This window comes from Crocuta crocuta, unplaced genomic scaffold, assembly GCF_008692635.1.
Source record: "Crocuta crocuta isolate KB4526 unplaced genomic scaffold, BGI_CrCroc_1.0 scaffold333, whole genome shotgun sequence".
Classification (NCBI taxonomy): Eukaryota; Metazoa; Chordata; class Mammalia; order Carnivora; family Hyaenidae; genus Crocuta; species Crocuta crocuta.
Genome location: NW_027532856.1, coordinates 4385068 through 4401898, shown reverse-complemented (window position 1 = coordinate 4401898; position 16831 = coordinate 4385068). Strand labels below are relative to the sequence as shown.

Below are 16831 nucleotides of genomic sequence, written 5' to 3'. Positions count from 1 at the left end.
TGTCGGGGGGGGGGGGGGGGGGGCTTCTGGAGGCCTCCAGCTCTGTCCCCAAAGAGAGGCAGAGAGAACGGTCCTTGGCCTAGATTCCAGCTCTGTAGTAAGTTCTGGAATCCTGAGCAAACCATAACCTCTCTCAACCTCAGTGTTCTCTCTGGAATATGAGAATATAAGCCAGATGATTGCAAGGTCCTTTTCAGCTCTACATTCTAAGATTTCTTTTTTTTTTTTTTAAATGCCCTCAAACTCTTGTTCTTCTCTAATGAACTTTTTTTAAATGTTTATCCATTTTTTGAGAAAAAGAGAGCAAGAGCGAGCAGGGGATGGGCAGAGAGAGTGGGAGACACAGAATCTGAAGCGGGCTCCAGGCTGTGAGCTGTCAGCACAAAGCCCGATGCGGGGCTCGAACCCACAAACTGTGAGATCATGACCTGAGCCAAAGTTGGACACTTAACCAACTGAGCCACCCAGGCGCCCCTAAAGCTAGTTTTAAAAAAAAATGTTTATATATTTATTTTGAGAGAGAGAGAGAGAGAGAGAGAGAGAGAGAGAGAGAGAGAGAACCACTGGGGGGAGGGGCGGAGACGCGGGGCTTGAACTCACAAACTGAGATCATGACCTGAGCTGAAGTCAGATGCTCAATCGACTGAGCCATCCAGGTGCCCCTTTACATTCTAAGATTTCTGAATGTACTAAAAAGCTATAAAAGTATACAAAAAGCTTGGAGGGAAATAGCAAAATATTAATAAATTATTTCTAAGTGGCAGAATTAAAATAAGTAATTTCCTCTTTGTATGATTTCAAGTTTTCTATAATGAGCAGATAATAATTTTAAATATAAAATTCACCATTTTGGGGGTGCCTGGGTGGCTCAGTCAGTTAAGCATCTGACTCTTGATTTCAACTCAGGTCATAATCTCACAGTTCATAAGATTGAGCCCTACATTGGGTTCTGCGCTAATAGCATGAAGCCTGCTTGAGATTCTCTCTCTCCACTCCCCTGAAAATAAAATAAACTTTTTAAAAAATCACCATTTTATTTGTGAAGCAATTAAATAAATTCCTAAGAACAATCATACTAGAAATAAACTGCTTATTCTGGCAAAAATGCTTAGTTTTGGATCCAACCAAGGTGTATATGGAGCCAAAAATATTTAACTTAGTAATTTCAAGGATCTTGATTTTTCTCTAAGGCATCCATCTTTTCCCGGTATAAGTGATACATACAGTCTGGAGGAGTTGATTAGTTGTAGCCTGCAATCCTTAGAACACATTCATGTCAATTAATCCTTAACCTGTGGGTTAGGGCCATACCTGTTTCCTTTAGCTCTTTTATTTCCAAGTTAGGGGTCTCTTTCAGATGTTCTGATGTCAGTCCTAGACAGACATTGACATCAGAATTGAGTTCATATCTCTGCATCTTGGGGCTCTCAGTTGGCTGAGTTATCTGGGCTCCGAGAAAATCCTATAAAAAGGGAAATATCATCAAGGACATATTTGCAATCATTTGAATGTCACTAGTATTTTTTAAAAACAGATCTAGGTGTCAAATAAACTTCCTCTCCCTCCTGTTGGGTAGACTGTAATTCAAATTAGCTAATTCAGTGTTATTACCAATATATATTTTTTTTAATTTTAGAAAGATAGAGAGTGCGAGTGGGGGTGAGAGACAGAGGGTAAGACAGAGGGAGAATCTTAATCTCCGTTCAGTGTGGAGCCTGACATGCTGGATCCCACAACCCTAGGATCATGACCCGAGCCAAAATCAAACCTCAGATGTTCAACCAACTGAGCCACCCAAGTACCCCCAATATTTTAAAAATAGTAACAATAGCTCCCGGTCACTGAATAGCATTAAGTGCCTGCAGGATACCCCTGCTATGTGCCAACCTTCTCCAGCTCCCCTCATCAATTCCCTGCTCCCTTGGGAGCACAGAAAGGATGTAATGAAATGAGGATTTCCACAGATGGCCAACAGACACATGAAACAACGCTCAGCGTCCCTCCTCATCAGGGAAATACAAATCAAAACCACAGAGATACTACCTCACGCCGGTCAGAGTGGCTAAAATGAACAAATCAGGAGACTCTAGATGCTGGCAAGGATGTGGAGAAATAGGCACTGTCCTACACTGCTGGTGGGAATGTAAGCTGGTTCAACCCCTCCGGAAAACAGTGTGGAGGTTCCTCAAAATATTAACAATAGAACTCCCCTATGACCCAGCACTGCTAGGAATTTACCCAAGGGATACAGGAGTGCTGATGCATAGGGGCACAGGTACCCCAATGTTCATAGCAGCACTCTCAACAATAGCCAAAACATGGAAAGAACCTAAGGGTCCATCAACTGACGAACGGGTCAAGAAGATGTGGTTCATCTATACAATAGAATACTACATGGCAATGAGAAACAATGAAATCTGGCCATTTGTAGCAACATGGATGGAACTAGAAGGTATTATGTTGAGCGAAACAAGTCAGGCAGAAAAGGACAGATACCATTTGTTTGCATGTATAAGTGGATTAGGAGGAACTTAACAGATGACCATGAGGGAGAAGAAGGGGAAAAATAGTTGCGGAGAGGGAGGGAGGCAAACCATGAGAGACTCTTGAATGCTGAGAACAAACTGAGGGCTGATGGGGGTGAGGGCGAGGGGAAGGGAGGTGATGGGCATGGGGGAGGGCACTTGTGGGGATGAGCACTGGGTGTTACATGTAAACCAACTTGACAATAAACTATTTAAGCAAAAAAAAAAAATGAGGATTTCCAAAACTTCTTTCAACTAGCTTCTTCCTCATCTCTAACTCCCTATGCCTCTGTGAGGAGTAAGCAGAAATAAAGTCCTAACAGCTTCAGAGCTTACCTTTAAATCATTCTTCAGAATGTACCGGATATCTTGAAGGTTCATAGTTCGGTCTTTCTGCTTGACCTGGATACCTGACTTAACAATATCATAATAAGGTTTTGGAAGCCTGACATCAGCTTCTAAGTAATTTCCCAAGACTATGGCTTCTTTAATAACTGAGCCATCTAAGCCATTCCAGGGTATGTTATCTGTTAAAGAAAAGGTCATAGGAGAGAGTAACATAAAGAAATCAGGTTTAAAGAAAGAAGAAATCATGTAAAACTGGGTAACTGGGTAATCTTAGTTAAGTCACTCAACCCTTTTAAACATTAATTTCTCTTTACAGAAAAAACTGTCTGGAAATCCAGTCATAGACAAGAAACCCTTTTACCCATTTACCAGGAAAATCCCTGCTACAGAGACAGGAACAAGTACTGTCAGAATCATGTACATGTGGGGTCCCTGCCGGCAGACCTGGCATCAGGATAGGCAGCTCAATGCACTCCTCTCATGGAAGGTATGGTTCCTCCATTCGAGGTTGGTTGTGGTTAGTTCCACTTTTGTCTCTCAGACTATAAACACTGCTAAATGAGAGGGAACTCCCACTTACCCCCTCAGTGAATGTGGTTTTACTGTATGTAAACACACTGTGTGTGTGTTCTCCTCTCCTGAAAGATTCCTTCTGTCTTCAGATATGTGATCACTTCCTTCACATTAGGGTCCTGAAGGTTTGAAAGGCTCCCATATCTTGTCAGGTGACAATGTTTCTTTCCACACTGAACCTAGGTGTATTTGCTTTCATAGTTTCTCAGAGGCCAGTCTTTCCCCCTCATTTCCAAGTTCTTAAAGGGCACCTCACAGAGATCCCTAAGCACTGAAAGCAATATTTGGTTTAAAAACTGCTTGGATTGGGGCATCAGTCAGTTAAGCATCTGACTTTGTCTCAGGTCATAATCTCACAGTTCATAAGTTCAAGCCCCACAACAGGCTTGTTGCTGTCAGCGTGGAGCCTACTTTGGATCCTCTGTCCCCTTTTCTCTCTGCCCCTCCCCTTCTCGTGCTCTCTCTCTCTAAAAAAATAAACAACTTTGCTTGGATTAAATGCATTACCACTGATAGGATAGGTTAGCTTTCCTGAGTCTCAACAGGTTAAAACAGATTTCTGGGAGATCACCTCATATCTTTCATAAGTACAAAGAAATTTCCTTGAAGAAATCTCTTTTTCCTATGTTCTGCATTTTCATGAAGTAACTCTTGTGGGGAAAAAAAATCCAAACTAAGAGTAGAGACTCTGGTCACAGTCAATGTGCTCTTGGATCTACCTGTTAAAATCTCCTGTATGATCATAGAAAAGCTGTAGATGTCTGACTTCACTGTGGCTGCCTTCTGTAAGATCACCTCCGGGGCGGCCCAGTTGTACAGCTGGGTTGGGAGAGGCACTCGAGTGAGGTCCCTGTGTACACGTCCATCCTGGCTATAGAAGGAAACACATGAAACACGTGAGGCTCATGTCTTAAAGGATCATTGTGACCAACGTACAGTACCTCTGTGAAACATCTACCTCTGAAGACTGGCAGATAGACCCTGAACTAACCCTCGCTGCCTGCTGTTTCAACCTATCTGGGTGGGCCCTGCCCACCCTCCCACCTCATCTGGCTCTCTCTCACTCAAGTCATGGGGGCCCTCTTTGAGTTTCTCTGGCATGCCAAGTACATCACCATTTCAGGTCTTTGCATTGCAAACTGGCTTTGTCTGCATGCTACGCTCTGCCCAGAGATCCTAGCTTGACTGGCTGCTTCTTATAACAAAGCTTATTAGCTTGAAAATTACCTCTTTAGAAAGGCCTTCCCTGGGGGCACCTGGGTGGCTCAGTCAGTTGAGTGTCCGGCTTCGGCTCAGGTCATGATCTCACTGTTTGTGGGTTCGAGCCCCATGTCGGGCTCTGTGCTGGCAGCTCAGAGCCTGGAGCCTGCTTCGGGTTCTGCGTCTCCCTCTCTCTCTGACCCTCTCCTGCTTACCCTGTCTCTCTCTCTCTCTCTCTAAAATAAAAATAAAGCATTAAAAATTAAAAAAAAGAAAAAGAAAGGCCTTCTCTGACCACCTATGGTCCTGTTTTATTGACGTCAGAGCACATAGTATCTGAACTTTCGTTCATATGCTTACTGTTCATTATCCGTCCCCCCTCTGCTAGAGTCAGCTCCATGAGAAGAGGCACCTTATCTGTCCTTTATACCATGTATCTCTAAATTTACATGAGGGTCTCAATGTCTACTTAAGACTCTGTCAAACCCCCTCTCAAGCTCCATCTGCTTTATGAAAGTCCCTTGTGGGGCTCTTCCAAATCCTGTGATTTTTCCTTTTTTGAATTCTGCCCTCTTGGGAATAAGCCCTTTCAGTTCAGCACTCAAAGGTTCACTGATTTGTTTGAAAAACTCAACTGGATCCCAACTAGGCTCCTTGAGAACTAATTCATAGCTGGGCCAAACTAAATATCTGCTGGGCCAACAAGAGTCCTCAAGGTGAAGTTAATACCCATTTCCATCTACAGCTGTCATGAGCATCTAATGAGCATCTAATGAGATCTTACATGTGGAAAACACTCTGAGCCATAAAGCAGACAGCTGACAGCTCAGAGCATGTTTTGGATTCTGTGTTTCCCTCTCTCTGCCCCTCCCCTGCTCATGCTCTGTCTCAAAAATAAACATTTAAAAAAATGTAATAAATAAATAAAACATTTAAAAATTAAAAAAAAAAAGAATTAAGGTTTTGGGCGCCTGGGTGGCTCAGTCGGTTAAACATCTGACTTCGGCTCAGCTCATGATCTCACAGTTCGTGGGTTTGAGCTCTCATCGGGCTCTGTGCTGACAGCTCAGAGCCTGGAGCCTGCTTCGGATTCTGGGTCTCCATTTCTCTCTGCCCCTCCCCCCACTCACACTGTCCCTCTCTCTCCCCCTCTCTCAAAAATAAACATTAAAAAAATTTTTTTTTAAGCAAGTGACCAGAAGTTCTTTGCTGGTCTAGCTAAGGCCAGATTTGAGGATGGGATCTGATGGTATAGGCTTCTTAGATTTTGAGCAAACCTCCCAAAATAATATTTCTTCCAGCAGACCTTTTGGTAGATGGCAGTCGGTTCAGGAAACCATGAAATTAGAAAATCTGGTATTGACTTTTTGGTTGTATTGCTAAATACTGAGTGAGATGTAGCCTGGTATAATATGAACAGCATAGAAGCATGCCAGTATCACGGGAAAAGCAATGGAGTGTTTTCCTACCAGAGATATACTCTGAGAACCTAGCATGTTTGGCTCTTCACCTTGCAGGGTTATCCCCTAAGGGAAACACTCACTACATTCTCAGACTTCTCAGGCTTGTCTAAGGTTCTGACAAGGGATAAGTCACTTACAACCGGTATTTATAGCCTTTCTCTTTTATTTCCACTCACCTTCTTCTCCTACAATCTTCCTTTCTTCTCTGTTAAAGCTAGTTGGGGGGAGGGGGGAGGGGGGTGCTTCTTTCTGCTGTCATTCTGGGGCAGTTATTTTTCTAAGCTTCAGCTCTGACATCATTAAAATTATATTTGGCTACAACTATGTGATGCCACTTGCAAGGTCAATTCCAGCTCTAAAGATTCCGTTAAGAAGGAGATAAAGAATGAGAAAAACTGCTGTGTCGTTTTCATACCAGGAGATAGAGTGTTACCCTTGACAATGACATTCAACAAACCAACCAGCCCAAATAGAATGTTTCCAAAAATAAATGTGGAATTGAAAGTTATTTTGATTCTTGGATCTCAGCTCATGTTATCAGTTGTCAAAGAAGGGTGTGCTGTTGTGGCTGAAACTGCTTGCTGACTGACATTTCTGCCTGAAATTCTATTCTGAGGTCAACAAACCCAAAAGAAAACACACACCTTCCAACTCAGTTACCTCCCAGCCCCTCAGTCCCAATAGCCAGGAAACGTCCTCTACCACCTGGTTCTAGCCATAGCTGGATAACTTCAGACCAGCTCTTCACCTCTCTGGGCCTCAGTTTCCTCATCTGTAAAAGACAAGGTTGGGCTAGACCATCTCGAAAGTTCTAGTTCACTCTAGGATTCAGATTTGTATAGAAAGTACAGGTAAAACAAACTGTTATACCTCCATGTCAACAACAGATGGCACTCCATCACCAGCAAATAGCTTGGATTCTTTCGCAGCCTTCCTGAAAAGCCTTTGTTATGGAAGAGAAAAATGTCCAGACACCTTAGCTTCCACTGCTCCTGAGCACATGGCCAAAGTGGCCAATCCCATTCTGAATGATTTCAAGTTTTCCTGTCATCTAGACTCATCTGTTCATTTAACCCAACATTTACTGAGGACTTACTACATGGCAGTCCTTGAGCTGAAAATAAACATGCACCGTCCCTGCCGGCTCAAAGGTCACCATCTGGTGGGATAGACACATAGCTGTGGAGGAAAGGAATATGCAAAGTACTGTGGGGACCAGAGCTTCACTATAGGCTTCATGGGTGTGGTGAGAGATTGTGCCTGAGGGGAGTTTAAAAGGATAAGCAGGTGAGTGCCAACTATTCACTGAGAAGTGGCCTAGACTGAAAGAGGCTTTGGAGAGCCAAGCAGGGAATGGGAAGTAAGGTTGGCACTGTGGGCAGGGCCTCACATTGGAAGGTTTCCACACCCTGCAAAGTGCCTGGACTTAAATCTTGTAGGCAATGGGGAGACACTAAAAGGTTTTCACTGGAACTGAGAATGGACTTGATTCAAGGATGAGCAGCTCGACTGGAGATAGCTGTCTGGCCTCTACCAGTTCTCATGTGCACAACTACTACAGTTACACCCTAACTGCTCCCCTGCCTCTCTCTTGTCCCCTCTCAGCCCCTTCTTCACATGTAGGAACAAGAGGGACCTTCTTAGCCTGTCAATCATCCATGACACCATCTTGCTCAAGGGGGGGAAAAAAAGGCCCTTCAAGCATTCCAGCGTTCTTATGATAAAATTCAAACTCTTCACCAAGGTCCACAGAGCCAAAGACAACCAATCCTCCCCTAAGAAGGACTAAGGGCATGCACGGTCTGGGAAGTGAGCCTCTCTGTTTAATTCATTCAAAAAACATACGCTGAGTGCCCACTACGTGAAGGCCTGCTCTAGGCATCTGAGATACAGCAATGGATAAAACAGAAATCCCTGGGGCACCTGGGTGGCTCAGTCAGTTAAGCTTCTGATTTCAGTTCAGGTCATGATCTTCCAGATCATGGGTTCAAGCCCCACGTTGGTTTCTGTGCTGACAACTTGGAGCCTGGAGCCTGCTTTGGATTCTGTGTCTCCCTCTCTATTTCTTTGCCCCTCCCCAGCTCCTGCTCTGTCTCTCTCAAAAATAAACAAAACATTAAAAAAAAAAAAAAGCAACAACAGCAAAACAGAAATCCCTGCCCTCAGAGAGCTTTTCACATAGTGAGAAAAACGAAGGTATGCGAGAAGGAATGACCAGCAGAGAGCCTCTGAAACAAAGCCTCAGTGATTGGTGGGTAGGTGGGGGCAAAGATAAGCCAAGGTAGGCAGGTCTGAGCATGAGGCAGTCTGCCCAGTGGCTAAAGCTTCAGAGCAGAGCAGAACCAACAATGGGCTGAGGCTCAGAGCTATAGAAAGCAACAAGGCTGCACAGGGGAGAGCCTCTGCCTTCCAGAGCCTAGAGGCAGGAGATGGCATGTGCCCCCAACTCTCAGGAGGGCTCTGACTCCTGACAACAGGGAAATGAAGCCCATCTACCAACCCTTGAATGAGGGTGTTGTTTTTTTCCTCCACCTACCTCACTGCGCTGAGGCCCTCGAGTGCAGGGAATGCCCTTAGTGCCCAACTAGCCAAGCACCTGGCCCAGGAGCAGGAGATACGACCAACTGTGAGGCTCATCAGCACCCATCCCCTTCTCTCTCCTTCCAGGATGCACAGCTATAGCACCTTTCCCAGCCTCATTGCAGTGTGGAGGTGACTACAGAGTGGGAAGCCATGACACAGCCTCTTCAGACTGGCCCTTAAACACCAGGTGCCCCTCCATGTTCTCTCTTCACTGACCAGCAATACAGAGAACACAGTGGGGGACTGAGCCTTGGGGACTGCTGAACCACGGATGGGAGGAATTTGGAACACAGTGAGTGCCCCAACACACACACTAGACTGCAATGTGAGAGACAGGCACACCTTGGTTTGTTAAGCCGCTTAAAATTTTAAGGTGAATATTTACAGCATTTACACATATTGGCTAATATGGGCCCCTTGCTTGTTAAATGTGTATTAAAATGATCATGTCCTGAGCAGAAGTAACTTCCCTAAAATCCCTCTAACCTTGGCAGACAGGGCAAGGCATTTGGGAAACCTCTTGCCCCAATGATGAACAGTTCAGCCCACCAATAAGGAAAAGCCCTGTCCAGATCAGATTCTTTCTCTACAGCACCCACCTTTCCATCATGTACTCCAGGTTGGTCAGCCTTGCTTCCCCAGCGGAGACGATGTGGATGGCATAGGAGCTGAGGGAGCGGTGGATAAACCCCCGGGAATGCAAGTATCTCAGGGCGTCAGAGATCTGGAGCAGTAGATGTACAATCACCTCCATGTGAAGCACGGGGAACTGGGACCGCTAGAAGCAAGGGATAAAACAGCCAGAAAGAACGCTGGGCCCTACAGAATGCTTTGCAGTTTCCAAAGTCTTTTTAACTGATCCTCACAGCTATCTGGGTTCCTCATTTTACAAATGGGGACCCTAAAGCTGAAGGAGGTTGAATGACTGGCTTAAGGTCCCACTGACCCAGGCCCTCTGGCTCCAAACCTAGACTTCTCTGTCTGAACTGAGCTGCTGCATGCCACAAAAACTGAAGAGACAGTTCTGAGAACCTGGTATATACATCCAGGGTGGCCTTACCATCACCACCAATGAGCCTACCCTGCACCCATCCAGGCCTGTGCTGCTAAGAACTTGGAAGCTTAAAGGACCAGTCCAGCTCCTGCCCCAGGCAGATGACTGATCCTAAAGGGGAAAGAAATTCACTCACACCAATGTAGCTGACTGATTAAAGTCATATTGGTCTCTCCCCAGAGAAATGGCATTCTTTCTAAAAAAAAAATTATTATTGAAATATGATTGACATATGTTATATTAATTTCAGGCATACAACACAATATTTCAAAAGTTCTATACATTACATAATGCTCACCATGGTAAGTGTAGTCACCATACATTACTACAATATTGACTATATTCCTTACACTATATTTTTCATCTCCATGACTTATTTTGGTTAGTTTTTGTTTTTTTTTTTTTGAGAGAGAGGGTGCAAGTGAGTGAGGAGCAGATAGAGAGAGAAAGAGAGAAAATCCCACAAGAGGTAGTGAGGGGGAGGGGGAGAAAGAGAGAGAAAGAAAGAGAGAGAGAGAGGAGGAGAGATCATTGGGGCTCACCTGAAGTGGGGCTTGAGCTCACAAAACTGTGAGATCATGATCTGAGCCAAAGTCCAATGTTTAACCAACCGAGCCACCCAGGCACCTCTCCATGATTTATTTTATAACTGTTAAGTTTGTACCTCTTATTCCCCTTCACCTATTTTGCCCACCCCCCACCCTCTACCCCTCTGGCAACCACTAGTTTGTATTTATCAGTCTGTTTCTGTTTGGTTGACTGGTTAGTTTCCACATACAATTGAAATGATATGACATTTGTCTTTCTTTGACTGACTTATTTCACTTAGCATAATATCCTCTCTAGGTCCATCCACATTGTTGAAAATGGCAAAATCCCATTCATTTTTATGGCTGAATAAAAACTCCATGTGTGAAACATTTCACAGTATCATAATCTCACGTTATATATTCATGTATATTTATTATATATTATATATACATATATACACCTATCAAATAGATATGTACATATATCGCGCTTCCTCTTTATCCATTTATCTATTCATGGACACTTAAGTTGCTTCCATATGTCTGGCTATTATAAATAATGCTGCTGTAAAGATAGGGGTGCATATATATTTTTGAATTGGTATTTTCAGTTTCTTTTCATAAATACCTAGTAGTGGAATTGCTAGAACATATAGTAGTTCTATTTTTAATTTTTTGAGAAACTTCTATGCTATTTTTCACAGTGGTTGCACCAATTTATATGCCTATCAACACTGCAAAAGGGTTCCTTTTTCTTTTTTTTCATTTTTTTAAGATTTTATTTATTTTTGAGAGAGAGACAGAGTACGAGCAGGGGACAGATAAAGAGAGGGGGAAACACAGAATCTGAAGCAGGCTCCAGGCTCTGAGCTGTCAGCACAGTTCATTAACTGCAAGATCATGACTTGAGCCAAAGTTGGATGCTTAACCAACTGAGCCATGCAGGCACCCCAAAAGGTTGCTTTTTCTCTACATTTGCACCAACACTTGTTATTTCTTGTCTTTCTGATACTAAGCCATTCTGACAGGTATGAGGTGATATCTCATTGTGGTTTTGATTTGTATTTTCCTGATGTTTAGTAATATTGAACATCTTTTCAGGTGTCTGCTAACTGTAGGTCTTCTTTGAAAAAATATCTATTCAGGTCTTCTGCCCATTTTAATCTGATTATCTGACTTTTTTCTTTTAGTTGTATAAGTTCTTTATGTATTTTGGATATTGACCCCTTATCAGATATATCATTTGCAAATATCTTCTTCCATTTGGTCAACTGCCTTTTTGTTCTGCTGATGGTTTCCCTTGCTGTGCAAAAGCTTTTTATTTCGGTGTGGTCCCAATAGTTTATTTTTGCTTTTGTTTCCCTTGTCTGAGGAGACATATTCATAAATTTGTTGCTAAGGCCCATATCCAAGAGACTATTGCCTATGATTTCTTTTAATACTTTGATGGTTTCAGGTCTCATGTTTAGATCTTCAATCCATTTTGAGCTTATTTTTTGTGTATGGCCTAAGAAAGTGGTCCAATTTCATTTTTTTGCATGTAGCTGTCCAGTTTTCCCAACACCACTTGATAAAGAAATGGTCTTTTCCCTATTGTATGTTCTTGGCTTCTTTGTTGCACATTAACTGACCATATAAGCGTGGGTTTATTTCTGAGCTCTCTATCCTATTCCCCAGAGAAATGGCATTTTAAGGTATGCCTTCATCAAATGACAGGAAAGGGGAGAGGAAGGGAGGGGAAGGGAGGGGAAGAGAAATAACACTAATAAGTTCTTAGGCACGAGGAATGGCTAACCATTTTGGGAAAGGGCCCTTCCTGGAAGGTCTCTTCTCATTCCAGCCCAGGATCTTTAGAATAAAGTCATGGAGAAAGAAAAAGAAATGCTTCAGGACCTATCTGAAGCCACATCTCAGCCCAAAGCATACTACCTAGAGAGTCTGTGGGCCCTGGAAAATGTTCCTACAAGGAAATCTGAAAAGTGAAAGGGAATGATACAGGTCTGCGTATAAACAAGCTTCTCTCTACAGCAAAGGCCCTGAAAGGAATGAGTGAAACTACAGGGAAACAAAGCCAGGGGCTGTGTAATTACAGTTAGCTAGAAATGCATCTGTGTGTTTTCTGGGTCTGCTGAACTCTTAGAGGTCTGAAGAAAAAACAGGACAGACGCTAAAGTAACACTAGTTCCAACCAGGTCCTTATGTGAGTTATATACTCCTAGAGAGTAAAGAATTAGGAGGTTTATTGTCCTCACATACACAAATGGGAACTCCACTGCTGGGGTAGGGGAAGAAGGCGGAGAAGTAGGGGAGGCAGCAAGAGAAAATTCACCCAAAACAGCCATTTACCCGTTCATGGAGGACACTGAATAGTGTGCCGACAGTGATGCGCTCATAAACAAGGCGGGTCTTCTCTAGGTCCTGGGACAGGCACACAGCCATCAGCTGTAGCAGGTGGGGGTGCCGCAGCCTGCTACAAAACAAAAGCAGCTTCAGACAAGGTAAAGGGCAGGAAGTTATGATAAAAAAATGAGTGCTTTCCTTCCTCCTAGGCCCCTTGAACATATTCTAAACAAATACCATTTGTACCTAATGTTTTTCTAAGGAAACAGGATGGGTGGGGTGAGAAGGAGATAGGGGAATCTATGGTCTCTCACTGATCAGACCCTGAGGGCTTAGTCAGCAACACCGAGGACAAGAGGACAGGAGGACAATGCTCACCAAGAGCTACTGACCAAGGGACTTTACATGCATCATCTCCATCTTAACAAACACCTGCAGGAAATATATTATACCCATTTTTGAGATAAGGAAAACAAGGTCAGGGAGATGTCAGAAACTTGCCCAAAGTCACACACCCTCAGCCTCACATCAAAGCCCACATTGTGTATATGCATCCTTCTAGCCTCCTAGGGTCCCTTTAGGCTGATTTCCCCCAAAAAGAAGAGCTTGGCTTCTGATACATCTCTTGCAGGGGCTAAGGATCCTACTCAAGAAACCAGGTCCATTCACTCAGCAGTCCTGGTGTGAAACCATGAACCAAGATCCTGCCTTAGCAAGAGCTGAAGGATTAACCCTGGAGCTGTAGGAAACGTAAGGTACTAAGGTACACCCATGGGCATGTCTTCAATGACCACTGATGCAGAGACTCAGTTCCTCAGTTGTGTGGATCTCATGCACAGCCATCATCTATGAAGACAGGACTGTGCATTCTGTCCTGTTGGGCATAGGGCCCAAAAGAGGGTGGGCCTCAGGGCCTGCTGGCCTGATGGAGGCTGAACCATCAGAGACATGGGTTATGGGAAGTCAATCAGCTAACAGAATTAAGCCCCTCAGCACCACCATCCGCCTCCCCCCCAACCGCCCGTCAGGCTATCCATTAATTCCCCTTTCTCTCTCTTGGTAACCCTTAGAAGTCAAATGAGCCCATTCCAACAGGAAATGCTGAGGGTGAGAGGGCTGGTCTCCACATCCCTACAACAGCACTGTGTAGTCCTGAACCTTGGTCTGTAAAGAGACCTGGATTGTAATGCACCAGGCCCTTGGGCCTCCTTCTCACCTGCTGTGTTCCTGCTCTGCAATTAACAAGTCAGCCAGCCGAAGCCTGCTGCAGTGAGGGTGGGTGGGGAGATCCAGCTCCTTCACTGTGACCCTGCTCCCGTTCCACACCAGGCTACAAGGGCAGGAGAAAGTGTGAGCTGCAGGGAATGAGCAGCTCTCCCAGACAAAGACTGGAAAAGCGGCATTCACAAAGAATCTGTAAAGCACTCCCCACTATGCAGCACTGGGTCTTCCCTCCCCCTGCCCTCTGGTCCTAAAGCATGCTCTGGAACTTAGTATGGGTGGTAGGAAATTACTGAAGGATTCGAGGGAGAGAATGACTCCATTAGGTTTGCATTTTTAAAATTTTTCAATGTTTGTCTTTAATTATTTAAAGTTTATTTATTTTGAGAGGGGCAGAGAAAGAGGGAGAATCTCAAGCTCTCTCTGCACTATCAATCCATGCTGGGCTTAACCTCACAAAACTATGAGACCTGAGCTGAAATCCAGAGTCAGATGTCCAACCAACTGAACCACCCAGGCACACCTATTTATTTATTTGGAGGCGTGGGGTGTGCAGAGAGAAAGGGAGAGAGAAAATCCTAAGCAGCATCCATGCTGTTAGCACAGAGCCCAATGTAGGGCTTGATCTCATGAATCAAACCATAATATCATGACCTGAGCTGAAATCAAGAGTAGGACCCTACCCAGGCGCCCCCAGGTTTGCATTTTAGAAAGGCAACAGCATTAGGGGCGCCTGGGTGGCTTAGTCGGTTAAGCATCTGACTTCAGCTCAGGTCATGATCTCATGGTTCATGAGTTCAAGCCCTGCATTGGGCTCCGTGCTGACAATACAGCACCAGCAGTGTGGGGAATGGCAGGGAGGGGTAGTCATAGAATGGGGAACTGGCTAGGAAGCCAGTCTGTGTGAGGGGCACTGATGACTTGAACAAAGACCACAGCAGTAAGACAGAGAGGAGGGGGAACCTGGCAACAAATCTGTGGTACAGGCAGGAAACAAGGGGCGTATCTGAAGGGGGCAGAGGGTCTCAGGAGTCTGGCAGAGGCCTTTTTGGAAAAGTGTTTCTTCTAGGCAGGGAAGAGGCATCCAGGTTCAAGCAGGCCAAAAGACTTTGGCCAAGCTAACTCTTGGGACCCTGCAGGGGCCAGGTCTCCGGGGACTGAGAACACCCTAGGGACTTCTGTCATAGACAAATCCCATTACTGCCCCCCACCCTGTTCCCACAGTAGGTTGGTAAGAGCTGTAGCTGATGCCTGTTCTGGCTTCCACAAAGGCTTCAATCAATACCCCCTGGCCTATATCAGAGGCCAGACGGTCACCACTAAGCTGCCTCTAACTATAGAAAACAGAGAGGTGAGAACAACATCATGAGTAATCCTTTAGATAACTTGTTCTTGGGAGGGGGGAGGGTGCATCTGGCAATGTCCCAGTCACAACAGTGGGGAAAGGGGTGAGCGGAGGCTGGTATAGGTATCTAGTGAGTAGAAACCAGAGATGCTCTTAAACATCCTACACTGCACAGGACAGCTTCCAATGACAAAGCATGCCAGCCAAAACCATAGATGGTGTCCAGGTTGAGAAACCCTGATTTAGATATATGTTCTTCAGTGTTCCTTGTGTTTGGGGAGAAACCTTCCACACATAAGGGAATCACATGAAGTCCACCCTTCCTGTGGGATTAAATCAGACCTTCCACTGGCCAACTTCTGCTTACTTGGTCATGACCATGTAGGGGCCACTGAAGTAAGAGAAAGTAGGTTCATCATCAGCTTGAATCACTTCCTTTTCTCCAATTACTGGAAGAGATCCCAGGTAGGCCAGCTGCGCTCCCCCTGTGAGATAAAACTGAAAGCAGAGCACAGTTTCAAATTGAGGGGAGAAAACAGGAAAAGCAAAATGCCCCCAGAATCCTGTGCTAGCTAAAAACAACAACAGCTGCTATTTACCAAGTTGCTGAATTCCTCTATGCATTGGATATTATTCTTTAATTTATACTATCTTTCATCTGCTAGAAATCCTGCAAAGTTGTAATATTCTTTCCCTTTTACTAGTGAGGAAACCAAGGCTCATGAAGAGATGTCAGATGCCTGCCTGAAGTACCAGGCTGTGGCTCAGGGGCCTCTTGTGCCCCCGCAGAACCCAGACCCACATGCAGCCAACATTCCTGCTCCCGCCTTCCCACCCAAAGCTGCCTAGGCACAACCAAAGATGCAGGACTAGGAACTAAACCGTCAGCAAACATCACCCAGACACCCAGTTACATTCCCAAATGTCTCTCTCTGACAGGCAGAACAAAGAACCTAAATGGTATTTTCCCTCAGAACATTTCTCAGTTCAAAATCTCAATGCCTTAAAGGCATTCCAACAAAAAGTTATGGAGGGCAAGTCAACCATAAATAAGACCCAAGGGGTCAGCGTAGCTCTCTGCTTCTCTTCAGGGAGACAAGTTGGGGGCCCTCACTGGGAACTGATGAAAGGATAATTTCCTAAACTCCCCAAATCTAGCCTAAGGTCATTCAAGGGAACTTTCCAGGGCTTTCTCCGTTTTTCACTAAGAGTTATTTGTCCTGAAAAAGTAGTAAAGAAGAAACGTAACACTCTGGAGAGGATAAGGAAGGAAGAGTTAGACAAGGCTGGGGGAAGTGGGGCCAGAGCCAGGGCCAGGTGGCTTTCCAGTTAACCCTACAAATGCTGGGTGTCAGTAGCAACCTCTTACCTTCCCAAAGCCAAAGCTGTAGATATTTTGTGCAGAAATGACTCCAGCTTTCAGCAGTCGATTAGGAGAGCCATTAGGGTTTCTAGAAGTATGTTTAAAAGGAAGAAAAGTAAGAATTAACCATATCCAGAGGAACAATGCTGAACCAAGCTATGAGAATGTGTAGTTGATTTTGTCTTTACTACTGGACTTTTTATCATGAAACTACAGATGATGTAACAGCCAACCTATGAGAAGACCCTGTGATTTCTACCTCCTGGTAATCTTGCCTTTGTGGGTT

At 44.6% G+C, this 16831-nt stretch overlaps 1 protein-coding gene across 5 annotated transcripts in view; it reads right to left on the bottom strand.

Annotated features, from left to right (window-relative positions):
- The window catches only part of TEX14 (testis expressed 14, intercellular bridge forming factor), a 117723-nt gene that overhangs the window by 39389 nt on the left and 61503 nt on the right, over nucleotides 1–16831 (bottom strand). For all 5 annotated transcript variants that reach the window (XM_077745543.1, XM_077745545.1, XM_077745546.1 and 2 more), the window contains exons 6-13: nucleotides 16552–16633; nucleotides 15550–15680; nucleotides 13833–13946; nucleotides 12623–12746; nucleotides 9292–9470; nucleotides 4166–4317; nucleotides 2862–3052; nucleotides 1312–1462 (exon numbers count right to left, since the gene is read on the bottom strand). In XM_077745543.1, the coding sequence (XP_077601669.1) occupies nucleotides 1312–1462; nucleotides 2862–3052; nucleotides 4166–4317; nucleotides 9292–9470; nucleotides 12623–12746; nucleotides 13833–13946; nucleotides 15550–15680; nucleotides 16552–16633 (1124 nt within the window). The remainder of the gene's footprint in view (nucleotides 1–1311; nucleotides 1463–2861; nucleotides 3053–4165; nucleotides 4318–9291; nucleotides 9471–12622; nucleotides 12747–13832; nucleotides 13947–15549; nucleotides 15681–16551; nucleotides 16634–16831) is intronic.